The sequence below is a fragment of the Hyalella azteca genome, unplaced genomic scaffold, assembly GCF_000764305.2.
Source record: "Hyalella azteca isolate HAZT.00-mixed unplaced genomic scaffold, Hazt_2.0.2 contig5219, whole genome shotgun sequence".
Classification (NCBI taxonomy): domain Eukaryota; kingdom Metazoa; phylum Arthropoda; class Malacostraca; order Amphipoda; family Hyalellidae; genus Hyalella; species Hyalella azteca.
In genome coordinates, this window is record NW_025935414.1 from 75,569 (window position 1) to 93,024 (window position 17,456).

General features: G+C 38.3%; 1 protein-coding gene across 1 annotated transcript; it reads right to left on the minus strand.

The window, feature by feature from the left end:
• Window positions 1-3,249: 3,249 nt before the first annotated feature.
• On the minus strand, window positions 3,250-11,136 carry LOC108670789 (flocculation protein FLO1). The gene is made up of 8 exons (XM_018158282.2): window positions 10,647-11,136; window positions 9,109-9,455; window positions 8,008-8,141; window positions 7,255-7,387; window positions 5,572-5,696; window positions 4,762-4,881; window positions 3,879-4,004; window positions 3,250-3,385 (listed from the first exon to the last, which is right to left on the minus strand). Exons 1-8 carry the CDS (start codon window positions 11,097-11,099, stop codon window positions 3,273-3,275), a joined length of 1,551 nt encoding a protein of 516 aa, XP_018013771.1. The 5' UTR covers window positions 11,100-11,136; the 3' UTR covers window positions 3,250-3,272.
• Between the last annotated feature and the right edge of the window lie 6,320 nt (window positions 11,137-17,456).

Genomic DNA, 17,456 nt, shown 5'->3' on the forward strand with positions numbered 1-17,456 from the left:
ATATTTATATGCCAACATTTAACAGTATTTGATATTTAACTCTAATAATTTTTGATCGTGCTGTCGTCACGGAACGTCTGAACAGAATTCCTATCGCTTTTCAATCGTCTGCCCTCGAGCGAACAGTCATAATTAGGTATAAATCAATGTAAAATTCATGGTTTTCAACCGTTGAATCAACTTTTTGATACGTCAGTAAACCATTAACTGCAGATAAATTTTAATGTATTTGAAATTAAGGCAATTTTATTTATTTTAAAATTAATTTGTGGCGAGTAGTGGCGGGTGTCTATATGGCGACATTGTTGACACCTAATTTCGTTCCCACGGGAGGAAGAACTGACAGATTTAGTGACTCCTTCTAGCAATACTCACTGCCAACCTTTCGTATTCATGGCATAATTCAGCAAAAATAAAAATAAAAAAAAACTTTCATCTGCGAAGCATTGTTTAAACTCGTTTCTGTTCAGTGCGTAATAGTTTGATTTTGTTCATTTTCTTTTTAATGCGAATGGATGTTTAGAATAGAATTATTAAAGTTTATCAGACATAGAGAATTTATCACTGTCCCTAAGTTCCGGCATTCAAGATGAAAGAAATCAGGCGCTACAATGTCTTGCCCATGGAAATTTATTACGTAGGCCTATATTTGAGGTGAGTCGGTTATAGCAATAAGACATATAAGGACTAGACCTAGGCACGGTCACACCTGTGCATGAGATACTAAATAGACATTCATATTGTTAAATTGCTTGGCTGAGCTCCTTGCATAATGTTCAATTGTGGGCGCTCTCGCATATCGTGCTTTAGAGTATATATAGCGAACGGTCATGAAAATTAAGTGCGTGTAGTTTTTGTTGTCAACCCTAATGGGGAAATTTAGTTACATGTAAGTGATAGAAGGACGCATCTGTGATTTTTGGTTAAGACTTGAGGATATTTCGTTTATTATATGACTAACTGGCTGTTCGCATGAGTGCACTCTGGCGCTTCCCAGTCAAAAATCTTGGCCGTGGCGCGCGCGATTATCGCCGTGGAAGGCGATTATAAGCGCAAAGCGGCGGATTGGCCGATACTCCCAAATCTCGGCGAAATAGCGCCCGTGGGCTGAAAGCTGACGGGCGGGCCGCCCTACAACCATCAGCGAAAGTTCGAGTGGTACTTCAAGGTTGTTTACAAACGAGGGGCCGCCTGCTTCTTATACTACCATGTTTCGGTTGCTGCATATGTACTGTATATAGATGAACAATTCTGCAATATCGAACTCGTTCGTACGTACGTTGGTGTTCGAACCTATAAACGTAGGATTTGACATCCAAAACTATTGAAACGTAATCGCTACTTATATAGAGCTACTTTTACTTCATGCAGAGTTTACTTACTTAATTTTACTTTGTATAGAGCTACTGCATTCATACGCATCTTATTATAATGTTATTAGCTTATAAAACGGAATATTGCTGGAGATCAGGCCAAATGAAGATAAGTTCAATGCATGATGTATCTAATGATCTGATTTCTTACAGTTTGAAATGAACCGCATATAGTGCATGATTAATTTTATACAAGATTGCTCAAAAGAATTTATTTAACTAGAGAGGCATTTCAGAAATAAAATTTTTCATTATGTTTCTATGAAACTATGAAAGTTCGGGGTAGTTAAATAGCTGGAAAAGTCATTTCAACAGCAATTAATGAAAGAGTGAAACACGCATCTAAATTTTTCGAATCGCGATGAATATTGATGAGGATTTAATATCTAGGATGTTATTTTTGATGATTTGATTAGAATGAAGAGTTAAAAATGCCTTCACAGACCGCAAGCAACTCTCATCGTCTCGATTGTTCGAAAAGTTTAAATTACATTCTGACCCAACGTTCATGAGCTAGTCCACGGCCAGTTACAGGCACTTTTTTCATCATCCATGGTTTAAGCCAGTGGTTCCCAAAGTGGGCGATATCGCCCCCCTAGGGGCGATGGAAAGATTTTAGGGGGCGGTAAAGAAGAAGAGGGTGATAGGGGGGCGATAGGGGGGCGACAGTCCGAAGTCGAAGTCAGAAGTTCCGTTTGTTTAACGATTTGTACTTGCACAGCACGTGCAGCACATGACTCCCCAGCGATGGTTTTTTCACCCAGATCTGTTTTTAGCGCATTTTCTAATTTCTGGAAAAAAATACACTATTGTGCTCGCCATGTCTGTCCGTCTGTCTCTCTGTCCGTCTGTCTGTCCGTCCGTGACTTCACGTTTTATGCACTATTGTGCTCGTCATGTCCGTCTGTCCATCTGTCTGTCCGTCCGTGACTTCACGTTTTCGTCGACGAGAAAATGCGCTCTCTGTCACTCACTGCAGTGAGTACTGAGTTATATTTTTTTAACCACCCCTGGGTTTATGTCTCCGACAAATAAACGGCCGGACTCGCAGCCGGTCTCTCGACCAATTTCCAAATTTTGCCATACTTATACGGCAATACGGGCCGAAATTCACAGTGATCAAGGAATTTCTTTCAAACTATTGAACAGATTCGAACGAAATTTTGAATTTACAGTCCTAAGTACCGAACGGTTATGTTTAGCTCTTGAAAATTTTTTCGCTTGTGCCCTCGTTCGCGAGTTTCATTCGTGATTGAAACAGCAATACGTGCTTAACTTCGCAGTAATCAAGAAATTTCTTCCAAACTAATGAACAGATTTGAACGAAATTTAGTATTTTAATACCTTACCTCAGCAACGGTGATGTTTAACTTGTTACAATTTTTTCGTTTTGCCTTCATTTGCGAGTTATATGGCTATACGTAAACGGCTCTTGGTTAAACCCTGTCTCTTATACACATCTAGATGTGTATAAGAGACAGCCTTATCGAACCCGGTGGAAGTCTAGTAGCTTCTTCAAACTATCGCCAGTCATGAAAAGATCCGGTCAAATGACACGAGTTTAGATCTATGAACAAGGCACGAAATGGAAAAGAATCGGCGACAGGCCACATCAGGCCTACACTTCAGAGCCGACATCACTATGTTATGTTATGTTATGTTATTGCTTTAAGGTTCACATAACAAGATTTGGAGCAGTGAGTGGCGGGTTTAATACCTGCTTACTGTGACAGTTATAGTCAAAATCGATTATGTAGCTGGGTCGTTGGAAACAGTCGAATTGGAGCAGCAAATTGCGGGCTTGAAACCCCACCTAGCTGCGAGTATTCTGTGATATAAAGCATTATCAACAGGCCATATTTCTCCTATCCAACGCTGATACCGCTATGACTATTACTATCACCTCAAAGATACTGGGTTGTCGTCGCTGCCTCGAACCGAGACTCGGGCGCTGATTGTCTTGTTGGAGCCGGTGATGGTGGAGAGGGGAGGAGACTCGATGGTCATCACGCCTGGTGGTTGAGTACAATTATAGTATCTATGTTTGTTAGAACAGGTAACGGTCACCAGGTAATATTGTCTAGTCAGTTCACACGCTTAATTTAATAAAATTTAACTGATGAGGGGCAATTTGTTTGCTCAATGGCAAGATCAATGAATCCAATTTGTCAAGAACTTTATTCTGCTATCAAAATTTTTTTGTAAACTAAATTAGAAAAAAAATATTCTGTTAAAACCAGAAAGAAAATGCTCGAACAATTTTGCTGAAATTGTTTATTGCCCTTTTGAATCCTCAGCCCGGTAACAATGGTTAATCTGCTGCTCTCTCGTGTTATGGTGTTGACTTGACTGCTAGTTAGACAGACTACAGACAATAATTATGAGTTTTCAATCAAATCATACTAATAAGAGAAAATTTTTTAATTTTCTTGAGACCTTAGGGAAACCTGCGAAGTATTTGATACGAAGTATTTAATATAGTTCACAATAGTTTTATTCACCAACCACTGAAAATGTCGAATCTGTCGGCGTACAGAACGTTGAGTCCAGTGGGCTTGGGGATGGTCACGCCTATGTTGCGGTAGTCTTCCACCTGCCACCTGCCACCGTCCATGTTGCCTTGTGACCAGCCTTCAATGAATAAAAAAATTTTATTCGGTTTTTAGAAAAAAACTTGGCAAATGAGTTGAATAGAAAACCGGAAAGGCAGATGGACGGACGGACATATGACGAGCACAATAGCCCTTTTTTTCCATAAACGAGACAATGCGCTAAAAATGGTCTTGAATGAAACGAAATGTTTTTTGAAATGAATAATCTTGTACTATGGCGTAAATCGATAGGAAAATGTGCTGAGGGTTTATTTTTTCTTATTTTGAGTAAGTAAATTGCACCTATCAGCAAAGGCTAATCTGTTATATGTTGCATTTCTGAATATCATTGGCATCTGGCTCATTACCTCAAAATTCCAAATTCCCTACACAATTCCGTCAACGGCAAATACATAATAATTCAAGGGTATTCTGAAATTCGTTGTACAAAAATTGCTTTGCGGATATTTTTCTTCAATTACTTGTGTATTAATAAACCTGGTCTCTAAAAATATATCAAGGAAAAAAACTTTATATTAAAAAAAATAAGTCAATGGAAAAGAAAGAAATTATTTTCCCCTGCTAATAACATAAGGGAAAAATTTAGTCTTCCATTTACAGACCCACAAGCCCACCATGGAAGGGAACACATTTTTTGGTGAAGTAATTCACCCTCCCCTCATAAAGAACTCATTAAACTATATAGTCTTCCTTTTACAGACACACATGCCCACTTTGGAGAATAAATCCCCCCTCTCAAAGAACTCTACAAATTATTCCATATTCCGTTTACTGACCCACAAGGCCGCCATGGAAGTCGAAGAAGTCCTGCTCAGGCACGGGGTACGGCGAGGCGCCCACGAGCTGCAGCGCCGTAACAGAGATTACGTTGCTCTGGTCAATGCCCAGCGACCCCTCTGAAATATTGTTGTCATCGCATTATTATCTTGTAATCATTATCTAATCGTCATGATATCATTACGTTGTAGAATGTAAATTGCATTTCATGATATATACGAGTTTTTCCTAAAATTTCTGCTCATTTTTTTGTTGAATTATTCGACTAAACCGTTGCAATACGCTAAAATTGTCAGCTATTTATCAGAATCATCCTTGTTGCATGAATTAATTACGATGAACGCATGAGAAGGGTCTTAATGACAATATTTGTAATTAATTCATGCGATTAAACCTAAAAACATCATGACATTAACTTCATGGCATCTCATATCCGACTTTATAGTGGCACGACAGTATGACAAGGGTTGGCCGAGCCGAGTCATTCCGAGCTCGCCAGCTGCCCAGACACTGCTTGCTCTTCGAACCTTGGGCCGAAGCGGATTAGAGAAGCTGATTTACGTGCTCCCCGAGTCCCAGGCGGCCCTAACGTAGGGTCGCGTACGCCTTTAAATTTTGAAAGGGTGCGATCATATTCAAGAACATAATGCCATCAGTCAGCATTCCGATAGTCATGGGCACGAAATCTACCCAGGATCTCCAATATTATGACTAACGAAAAATTATGAACTGACGCAGCAAGTGCAGCGAAATAAACGTGCGCAGAAAAATCAGTTTTGTTGAAATCTCCTGAATAATAGTAGTCTCACCCAAAACAATGAAGAACTCTTCGCCGGGCACCAGGTTGCTGAATGTGTCCGTGTAGGTCACGTAACCGGAGGTACCGTTCGTTCCGAAGTCGTCCATCGAAATTGCGGGATTAGGGTCGAAGTTACTGTGGATTATTGATTGAGCATGAATCAATTTACAGTTTAAATAAAGCAGTTTTGTAAAGTAATTGGTGCGGGGGTTCAGTTTCGTCTAAAAATATATTCTTTCCGTACTTCTGATTTAAGATCGTGCACCTTAGACAATATACTTAATTTTGGTTGTATTTAATCAGAGCATACTTGTAGCGTATAATAATAGCATTTTTGGTTGAATGATGCTTGAAATTAGTTTTACAGTTTTTTTTCTTGAAACGAATGATGTTGTGATCGCAACATTCGTCTTAGAATAGTAGCTTAATTTTGTGGTCTTGCGAAACCTTTGCGTTCATTCGTCTTCTGTCGGCTGCGGAGTACAGACCGAACTAAGATCAGGAACGAATTTTGGTGAGCCTAGTTCTCATGTTAGAACATTTCTTCGTTGTTTAGAAAGTCTTTGTAATTGCTTGAATATTTTCTAATATTGTTTGTATATTCAATAACCCTTTTACTAGAATAAATTTGTATTTGTACCGGTTTCTTTTCAGAAACCGTGTCTTCTGGAATATAAAGCAAAAATGAACCCTGCATGGATGCACGCGTATTCAATTAATCCTGCCATAGACAACAGTTGCGCTGAAAAGCACAAAATAGTCCGCAACAAATGATTTCGAATGATGCATATAACAACGGTCTGCAGATACATTCCAAAACAAATCTATCATCGGTTGTAAAAAGAGCTCCTTCATTTTCGACATATTGTACAAATCCCCTCATCAACCGCAAAGGAAGATATGAAAACAAAGCGTGTAAACTATCTGAGCAATTGATCCATCTTATATGTTTAAGTAAAGACTCTTGTCATCATTAAATCTATTGTCAGTTTTGATGAAACGCTTCCTTGCTTCTTACGATATACGATAAAAAACTTTCCCCTTGTTGCGACTGAATGACCTTCTCAGTACGAGTATGCGAGTATATAAAAAATTACTCCTATTCTCGTTTATTGTTTGAGACGAATCAAAAGTCCTCGTTTGCTTTGCGAGAGGTTTTTTCACATTAGCGTGGAAATAATTTCACGAAAGTAACCTGAAAGCACCCATAAACTAATAATATTTTATTCGCATCTTTTGGTTCAACTCTAATTATTCGCGGTATGAGAAAAAGTTTACTGTTTGCAGCTTTACGTTGTAGGGGAGGAAGATTACCTATAGGAGTATGAGCTTTCTTGTAGGAAACAAGAGATTACTTGCATGAGTAGAAGCTTTCTTGTAGGAAACAAGAGATTACTTGCATGAGTAGAAGCTTACTTGCAGTAGTATGAGCTTACTTATATGAGTAGGAGCTTAATTGCGGGAGTATGAATTTACTTATAGGAGTCGGAGCTTAATTGCGTGAGTAGGAGCTTACTTACATATATGATAGGAACTTACTTCTAGGAGTAGGAGCTTAATTGCGGGAGTAGAAGCTTACTTGCAGAAGCTTGAGCGTACTTATAGGAGTAGGAGCTTACTTGCAGGAGTAGCAACATACATGCAGGAGTAGGAGCTTACTTATAGGAGCGTCATTGCAGGAGTAGGAACATACTTGTAGGAGTAGGAGCGTCGAACTCTGAGGGATGCAGGATACTCATAAGATCCTTCCATGCTAAACGTCACAGACACGGTCACTTCGCCTTCCTCCCACACGACCAAGCGCGGACTCGTGGCCAAAACCACGCCTGCAAAAACAAAGCGACACAGAAAGATATAGTGACACGACGTCGTGATTTATAAATATCAGTTTTTTTATTGCTTAGGTCAAACAAAATCTGCTATATATCTGAAAAAAAAATCATAACCTCATTTCGACCTGCAAATCAATAGTAGGTACATGTTTTGCAGGATCGAACCAATATTATGATGAATATCAGTTAAAATTTTTGATATGAAATATCGATTCGCATACTAATGACAAAATATGGAAATTATGAACTTGTGGAGTTATCAGGCAACATGAAGGTTATTTCTTCCATCTTTCCTCACAACTCTATTAAGAAAAGAAATACTTCATACAATCCACAACTTCCAGCTTGCAAATTCTTTGCTACCTGCAGTGTACACATATATTCGATTACCAGAATTCGTTAACCTCCAAATGTTTTCCACGAATCAATATTTTCTTTCTTCACTGGAGTTAATCACGAAGTTCTATGATCTTCATTATATAATCCCAGGAACGACCGTTATTGTAAGTATTCACTGACCCAACTTAGCATTCAAATAACGCGACATCTGCACCAAAATGTCAGAAGAAACTATTTAGATGTTATTTATTCGAAACTTTTTCGAGCTACCTTACCTGAAATAACCGGTGACCCCACAACTTCAATGGCATACTCCCCGTTGGTGTTTTGCCGCCTCCAGGCTGCCCCATTGCTGCTCCCCAGCACCCAGCCTTGGGTACCCGACGTGAAGTTGAAGTCAATCACAGGACTGCAACATAAACGCTTTACTTAGCTTTAACCTTCTTTAATTATTACATTATTTGAATTTGCCACTTTACAAGTCACAGCTTCGGCTCGGGGCCAAAGCTTTCATCAAATAAAATTTCATTTCATAAAATTTCTTTCATATCAGTCACAAACGGGAACTTCCTGTTTTGAACTTCGCGCCAAGCAACCATTGTAGAAAAAGTGCTAGGAGTCTTTCATATACAAGGCAAGGTCATAAAGTTTGTGTCCCGCCTTGTCAGTTGCCACTATGCATTGGACAAGCGAACAGCGTGCGTTTGCTGTCGAGGCCTAATGTTCTGATGACCGTTTCATTTTCGCTGTTCAGCGAGCTTTCCCTTACTCGGTTCCGCATTCGTCCTGCAGGTCGGGTACTAGATCGGAAATCGATTGTTACGTGGGTGAGCACATTCAGGCAAGTTATCTTAAATCGATTGTTTACAATGGCTGTCCTCACTTGAAAAAAAGCCAAGCCATCGCCAACATACCCGTCAATATGCTTCAGCGGGTTGAACGGAACTAATTAACGAAACTATGCTAGTTTTTTATTGAGCTTCCACTTCACAAAGTTTCCGTGAATCACCCTGTAGATTAGATGGCTTGAGTTCTTTAGGTATCTTTTCTACTTCTCGTGCCTCATTTTATTAGCCACGCGTTTAATTATCAATTTCAGTTTAGCATCCGTAGGCTTTGACTTTAACTTGCTAACTTTATTTGCAATGGAAATCGGTACGGTTGTGTCGTCCGTAACGATGCAATAAACGACTCATTCATGATTGAGGAACATTGTCTGGATTTTTTATTTAGCAATACACTAATATTTTATCCAGACAAAAAAGATTCAAATGAGAAGCCGAGGTGAAATTCCGGATTTTTACCATTTTGTTTGTCATAATTTATCATGCTTGTCCATCATGAGTGACTTCTATATAGTCAGCGCCTATACTTACGGTGGAGGTTTGGTAGTTGTGGTTGGAGTAGTTGTTGTCGTAGTTGGGGTTGTTGTAGTTGTTGTCGTAGTTGGGGTTGTTGTAGTTGTTGTCGTAGTTGGGGTTGTTGTAGTTGTTGTCGTAGTTGGAGTTGTTGTAGTTGTGGGTGTTGTTGTAGTTGTGGTTGTTGTCGTAGTAGTAGTAGGAGTCGTAGTGGTTGTAGTGGGAGTTGTAGTGGTTGTGGTGGGGGGTGCGGTAGAGGTTGGGTCAGGTCCTGTGATGAGGTTCATTGAGTCCACAGCACAACCCCAGAGGTAACCATTGATGCCGCTGGGGTTAGAATATTCAGACTGGCAGAATAACGCGAACTGCAGGAAGAATAACAATTTAATCAGGTTTTTATATATTCCGGTAAAACCAGCAATACAAGAAATAAATAGGTTAAGTTCTTTTATGAACAACTCCTATTAGTTGTATTTATTATTGGTTGGTCATAGAGTAAGAAAATATGAGTGAACTGAACTCTAGGAAATATATATTGACTAAATATTACGAATCGTTCGACTAAATATTGAAGTCGTTGAAATATCAGTCTGATATTTCAAGTTTAAATTATATATTGCCTGCATTTATGAATGAATACTTTGAATTTTGAGAAATATCTCTAAAGTTCTTTCGGTTAGCAGAAGCGAAGTATTAAACGGAAACGTAATTCTTTGCTGGTACATTTCGAGTGATCCGTTCTTAGGAATTTATGACTTAAAAAAAATCTATTGAAAAGCCTTCTTGTTATGAACTTCCAACATAGTTTGCTGTAACAGATTACTTGTCAAGAATTTAAAAGCAAAGAAAATAGCCAGAAAATTCACCATTTCTTATAATGGAAAACTCTTCGGAGTCCAGCTCCAACGTCAGTTCAAAACCTAAAATTCAGGAATAAATAAACAAAAGTACGAAAAATAACACTTAAAAGACTTTGAAGATCTTAAAACATAAATCGTCATCTGAAAACAAATAAGAATGAAGTAAATATGAGCAGTAAATATAAAGTACATATAACGTATCTATACAAAATTTCGAGGGGATATGAACTGTTGGAGGCATTTAGAGTAGGCTTTTGTTTAAAAATATGAACGGACTCCAAAATTTGCAAGTCAGCCTAAATGTAAAGTGATAGAAGAAAAGTAGCAACAGGCCATGTAGTTGCTCCGAATATTAGTAAAATGATGAGTCCAATAAAAATGCGCACTTCCAATCCCAACATTAATGAAGGTTACACAAGGTAGAAATTTTAAGAACGCAAAGATCCCAGATCGGAAACTTAACAGATCGGCCCAAAGTTTTGATTATTTTAGTTTGATCAACACCGATCAGATAATTTCGTACAAAGTTCCTCCCACCAAGAGCAAATCACCCAATGTATGATCAGAATGCAAGTCGAATGAAGATGAAAATCTTACAGCCGTTACTAGTTGAATAATTCATTGCACAATTTTAAAACATTAAATAACACTAAGGTTATTGATAGATACGATTCGTATAAAATTATCCCTTCTTACCAAAGCGTGAGATTCTGGTGGCACATATCCAGAGACGGTAATCCAGTCCTTGTTGAGGGGGCTGGAGAGATAAGTGTAGTCGGCAATGAGTTGAAGGTAATCGCCATTACGGGAGAGTTTGTGTAGAGCAAACGTGGTTCCCTGCTCATACTTCGAGTTGAAGAAGAAAGTGATGGTGTAATTCAAGCCGTAATCCAGTGGAATATACTCGGAGTATAGCTCATCCCCTTCACGAGGGGTGTCGTAAACTGCGAAGCCATCTTTACCAGGAGGTATTTTGTACTGCATGCTTGCCATGTCAGACCATTTCCAGGTGCCCCTGTGCACCGTTAGTCCTTGCAAATCGTCATCGAACGTGAAATAAAAGTTGGTGTTGCTTTGTCCAACACAGGCATCGAAGTCGATGCTCAGCACCGCGACGAAAAGAATGACTGATAGTAATTTCAACGCCATCTCGTTGGTTGTGATGGTGAAGAGATGATCGAATAGAGTGAGGAGTTGCTCTGAAGAACGATAGTATTTGAGGAGAGCTTATCTCTCTTTGGTCGCAATTTTTTTGATAAGACGAGATGCACGTGTGCGACTCGATAATGCAACTACGCTCAAAGGCAAGTTGCATAAAAACTGTATATGACTTGAAAAATATTCAATACTTTGTGAAGAATACATAATTCTTTGCACCAGAAAGGAATGAAGGAACATTTTTCACTTCTTCGACTTCTTTTGTAGGTTAACCGGAAGATTTTCAATATCGTTTCCAATACCAGAGATCCTTTAATGTTTTCAGATATGCATCTAATCTCTTCATTTAATTATATTATTTTTTTATGCCAGAATTTTTCTGCCGTTAAGGGTTTTGAAACAGACTTAATAAATGACAATTGAACGACATATTCCTAAAAATATGAAAGTTCAGATGAAGCTTGTTTTCTACCAATCATTCCATATACTCACCAATGAATTCAATATCAAACAACCCATTGGAAATGGGCTTGCACAGAGCGAGCCAATTCGACACATTTACAGGAAAGACAAATGCATTCCAAAAATTATTTGCATTTCCAGAAACAACTTACTACGTTCGAAACTATTATGGTAATAATGTTTTTTTCATCTTTCAAAAGACATTCGATTTGCATTGCTGAAACATAAAAAAGTTGATTGTTGAAAGCTTTTGAAATATATTTCGTACTACGAAGCATCTCTCCTACCCTTTCTCAATTTAGAAATATTGAAACGCCGTTCACTAAGTTTTTACAGTGACAAATGTTATAGAATGAATTTTTTTAGCATGTGATAAATGTGAAGTGAGCATGTGATAAAATGAAGTTTGATGGCACCAGGCGTCACGATGTCTCCATGATATGGCCTTGTGATTGAGGCCTGGTATTCTACGAATCGTCGAGCGCGAGTCATTGGCCAGACGCGCGATTACAAGATACGTTGACGCATCTGTTATTTGCCACGGCCATCAGATAAATGTTATTGTCATGCAAGAGTTGAAGGCTAACCAAGTTTATTCACGTAAAATAAATTATATTATTTATGTTGAGAATTGAGAAGAAGTTTACCAAACGATTTGTCAAGCGTACAAACAAAAAACTTTCGATTTTTAGTGTTTGTTCTCAGATTCGAGATGTGCGATTCTTCCCACTGACATATCCGTCGAATATCGGCACGGTGAAACAAGCAAATTGTGATCCTAAGTTTTCAAATATACCATGCAGCATTAGTAAAAAAAATCCGAAATTATGATATTTTGTGCCTCGTAACACTTGATGAGAGAAACATCAGGTGTCCTCCAACTCTTGATATCAGAAAAAATTACTTACGGTATGTACCTTCCATCTCCTGAGCTCTGAGATATCTCAACAAATTTCCTAGAAACGAAGCACAGTAGTATCTCGCCATTCGCACGCTTTGTCATCAATTTTTCGCTAAATGTCGTAATAAATTTCTTAGATATCCTTCAGACCTTTTTTCACGCCCCACAACAATCACTCACTTAGCACAGTTTCATCTTGAGAACTAAATCATTTAATCGAGCTAACTTGACATTTACGCCAGAGTAAATTTAGCAGTCAAGTTTACTTAAAGGCGGTGCATTATTACGGTTACAGTCAGATGGGGTAGCATTGGTAAAAAATTTAACTTTTTAGCACATTTTCTCATTCATGGAAAAAATGCACTATTAATTGTGCTCGCCATGTCCGTCCGTCGTCTGTCTGTCTGTCTGTCCGTCTGTCTGTCTGTCCGTCCGTCTGTCCGTGACCTCAAGTTTTCGTCGACGAGAAAATGCGCTCTCTGTCACTCACTGCAGTGAGTACTGAGTTATATCTTTTTACAGTTTTATCAGCTCAATATCTCATGGCATTGAGTATATTAGTTTGAATGTATCTAAATGTGTTAAAAAACTTTTGACACTTGAATTAAAACCATATTGCCATCTCACAATCACTTTCCAATATTATCATTATTTATTTTGAATATTTGGGCCAAAAGTACCTTTAATATATAAAAACTCTTTACCATATTTTTATACCGTAATGAAACCTATGTTGAATATTTATTGGGTTAGATATTACCCGCAGATTTTTTCCCTTTTTTATTCCAAGAAGATAAAGAAAGGTAAAAATTTAGACAAAAGTCAACTTAGTGGAAAACATTGTATTGTTAAGTGCGGAGAAAAAATAATTTTACATCGCAAATAATTGTCTTATTCTGTTACATTCACATAATTGTCATATTATGTTACAAAAATTAATTTTACATTACAATAATTGTCTTATTCCGGTTCCTCTCTGGAGATATTTCTGGACAATTTATCTTCTGAAAAACATCCGCCCAATCATAGGTCAAGCAATTTTATTTCTGGCCAGCGCTATAACTCCAGTCACTTTTATATGCAATTAACTAAAGTTCCTTCATCGAATAGCCTGATAATTTTTCCCGAGTAGTATTTCAGTCCACTATATTTAATATCCCCCGAAGTTATCAATAGCGCCTGTGAAGCTTTTTAGCTTATATGGGCATTCACATGGAAGCATTTTGTATTTTTTCTCTAAATTTTCGTTATTTTTTATAGGTAAGGATTTTTTTGTATGCTCCTGTGTGAATAAAGAATAAAGCGAAGTCTTCAAGTATCAACTCAATTTGGGTTCTTATTAGAGGCCTGTGAATAGGCATATCCCTGCTTATTCTCTTAATATTTCTTCTATATCGAAAACGTTTCGCCTTTCACATTAGACATTACTATCATCTCAACATCATCTACGTATGAAGAAGAGTTACACCTGGTTTTGTTTTTCTTCTTCGAAGCTTCGTTGTTATTATCATGATTTGTTTCATTAAATGTTCAGGCCAAAGTTACTCTAATTCTGGGAGAAAGTCGTAATGTAATCGTAAAATATCAATATTTTGTAAATAATGAAGCTAACAGTCTTAATACACCGAAAATATTTGTAAAATTCATTATATAATATTATTATTTGACTTCTACTAGCTCTCCAATAATTGGAGGGCTAATTGCACATCTGAGGTAACCCCGCAAAATCGGCGCCTGAGCCCCTATGCAGGAACAAGTGAGGCAAGGAGTTACGGGCGCCGGTTTGTGGGCAATTTAAGGCGTCAGAACGCTTAGAGTGCGGCATCAGAACTCAATTATGCATGCGTCTGGTAGCTCGTAGCAGCTACTACGAGCTAACCGACACATAGATAACTCAGTTTTGATTCCGCACTCTACACGCACTGAAGCTCACAATTGCTCACAAACCGGCGCCCGTAACTCCTTGCCTCAATTGTTCCTGCATTGGCGCTCAGGCGCCGATTTTACGGGGTTACCTCAGATGTGCAATTAGCCCTCCAATTAGTTATTACAAGTAAAATTTTTAATGGGAACAAATAGATGGAGCAAAAATATGAAGGCGCATTGCAATGGTCGAGAATATTTGAATTAAACCCAAACTTAATCAACAATCAAGCCATTGGTGCTACCTACATAGTCATGCATGAAATTGGTTAATAACTCATCACATGGTTACACTACAGCACAAAAAAATCTAGCCGTGGGACAATGTTATACTCAACGAACCCTAATGTTACCTAATATGACGAAGAATAAATACAAAGAATTTCAAAACAAATATAAAAAAAATATTCAGGTTGGAAATTTTTTTTTAAGGGGTGAGTGGTAATAATTGAAGATGTTGGGATCACAGTACTCTCTGTCCAGATCGCAAATAGTGAGATGGTGCGCTCGCTGAGTGAAAAATTGAGCTCGATGTGAAATGAGCTGACTGAAGTGAAAGCTGAGCTGAAAAATACAGAAAAAAATTAAATTAAAGAACAAAAGAGCTGATTTATCTGAAGTTGCTGGCGAAAGCTCCCATGAATTACTTGATAGAGAACGTAGAAATTGCAACCTTGTGTGCTTTGGTAGGTATTCCCGAAGGTACCGCATTTGATGCGAAAGACCGAGTGATGGCTGACGCTGCATTTGTTGCAGACTGTTACAGCAAGAAGGCACTAAGCACACCGGTTGATATTATGTCGTGCAAGAGGCTACGCTCAAAGGATGCATGCTGCTCTGATGTTGACTCTAAAGCAGGTTTGGAGCGTACTGAAGGCAGCGAGAAAGCTTGGAAAATCCGCAGTCTGTACAAGTAAGTTTTTGTAGAGAAAAATTCCGCGCTTCGGAAGAGTGAACGTTTGAAAGGCGACTATGATAAACTCCGTGAAGCAGTGAATGCGGCGAATATTTAGGACTGTATTAAGGACATGAATGCGGCTGATTGATTGTCATATTTCATAGAAACGGTTATGTCTGCAGTTGATGCCTGTGTACCTAAGAACATCAGGTCTACTCTTCAGCACCGACATCACTGTAGGTTATGTTATGTTATAAAGGTTCAATATATAAGCAAAAAATTTGAATCGTTGCACGTTTACGAGACCAAATTTTTTCTATGCTGACGCAGCGCTCTAGTCTTGTAGGTCCCAAAAACTTTTTAGTCTTCAAGTGCAATGAGTAACCGAAAGCTGCATTTCAACCGGCTAATCAGAAAATTTTTACCAGGAAATATTGTGTTCATATTGACATTTAACTTATGAAAGATTATCTGCTTTTTTAATGAATTTTAAATCATTCACACGCTGAAGCCCCGGTGAAATTGTTTTACTCGTAACCTAAAACCACAATAATTTCAAGATATTAGCTCCAATAATTTCAAAATAACTCTAATCGGCAGAAACATTCAACAGATTAATAATTATTTGGCCTCTTATCTTATTCGTACGCCATAACATCGACAAGCAGAATGCACTGAAATCCAAGGACTTGCTAGCACTACTCGGCTAGCCACCATAAGCATTTATTAGAAATATTTAAAGTGAAAACTTTGTATTATTCGGAATTAAATTGTTCGTGTATTGAAGAATATTTTATGGGGTTATTGACATAGAAAGATATATATGTTTGAGAAATAATAATAATGATAATCTAGTTAGTATGAACTCTACTGTTAATGAGTTTGAGTGCCGAGAAATATTTTCTCGGATTTAAAACAATTTCATTGACTTCAGCAGCCGCAGTAATGGTTGTGAGATCGTCGATCGTTTCATTACAGATAAGAGGACCACGCTTACTTCTACATAATTAATTGGATGCAAAATGTTTGAAATTTTGGATTGTTATTTTTAGAATTTTTTTTTCACTCGACTACAACAATGAGATCACAAGATGTATAAAATTCTAATCCTACCTAAGATAGTTCCAGTTGGAAGAATATTATTTGGGTTTGAGTACGTTGTGATTTTATTTGGCTGGCTACAGTTGCCAACATTTCTTGCAATGGTATGGGCAACCTTCCTCATTTCTTCAAATCCACATTTGAAGATAGAAGCTAACTCCAACCTCTAGTCTGCTTCAGAGACAGCCCACAAGTCATATTTCGTACGACTGCCAACGACGCCACACCTTTACTTTTTGTTCGGTTCATCTGCGGTATGGAGTTAGACTTCCAGCGTGCGTCTCGTCTGGGGTGGCAGCCTTGAGGTGTGAGACGATCTTAGGGCTTCAGCATCTGCTCGTCTTTTCACGGAGGACCGGTCTCTGCGAGAGCTGGGGAGAGGACCGGATGCTGCAGGTTGGTTGTCCGTCACTGAAGCTCAGAATGTTAGGGCAATTTATGGCTCCGGCCGGTTTCCATTATGGAAAACGGTCTCCCCTTCAATGCTCTCATCCGATTAATTAAACCCTCCTTGTCTTCCAACTGACTTGATATTTATTAGTTGCCAATTTATTATAGCCTCTTATTTTTAAGACGACTATACAATTTTAAGATCACGGCTGCTAGGTCTGTAATTTTAAGCATTATGACAATATTCTGGACCCTAATATTCAGATGGGCTAAATTTCTTTATATTGAAATGATATAGTTTTATTCAAATCAGCTGGAATTTATTTGACAGGATGGATGGAATTTACCGTGTCAGTTTCTCTGTGCTACCTGGTTGGCTTGCGTTGGCCAGGTGAAGCTCTTGCTCCCTGTTCAGAGGACTTCCAGGGGGCAGCAGCTAGGGCCAATCGCCTTTATTAAATTTTTGTGTTTGCCCGACACAAGTTCTATTCAATAAATTCAGAAAAATTGAATGGTTTTCTTCACATTATTTTCAAATCAAAAGGCAAAGATAGCCTTCTCATAGGGGTCATTTACAGATCACCTAACAGCTCCTCTGATAACAATAAAGTACTAAACAGCCTTTTACCGAGCATGTCATTCAGCAGGTCGCATACATTGATCGTTGGTGACT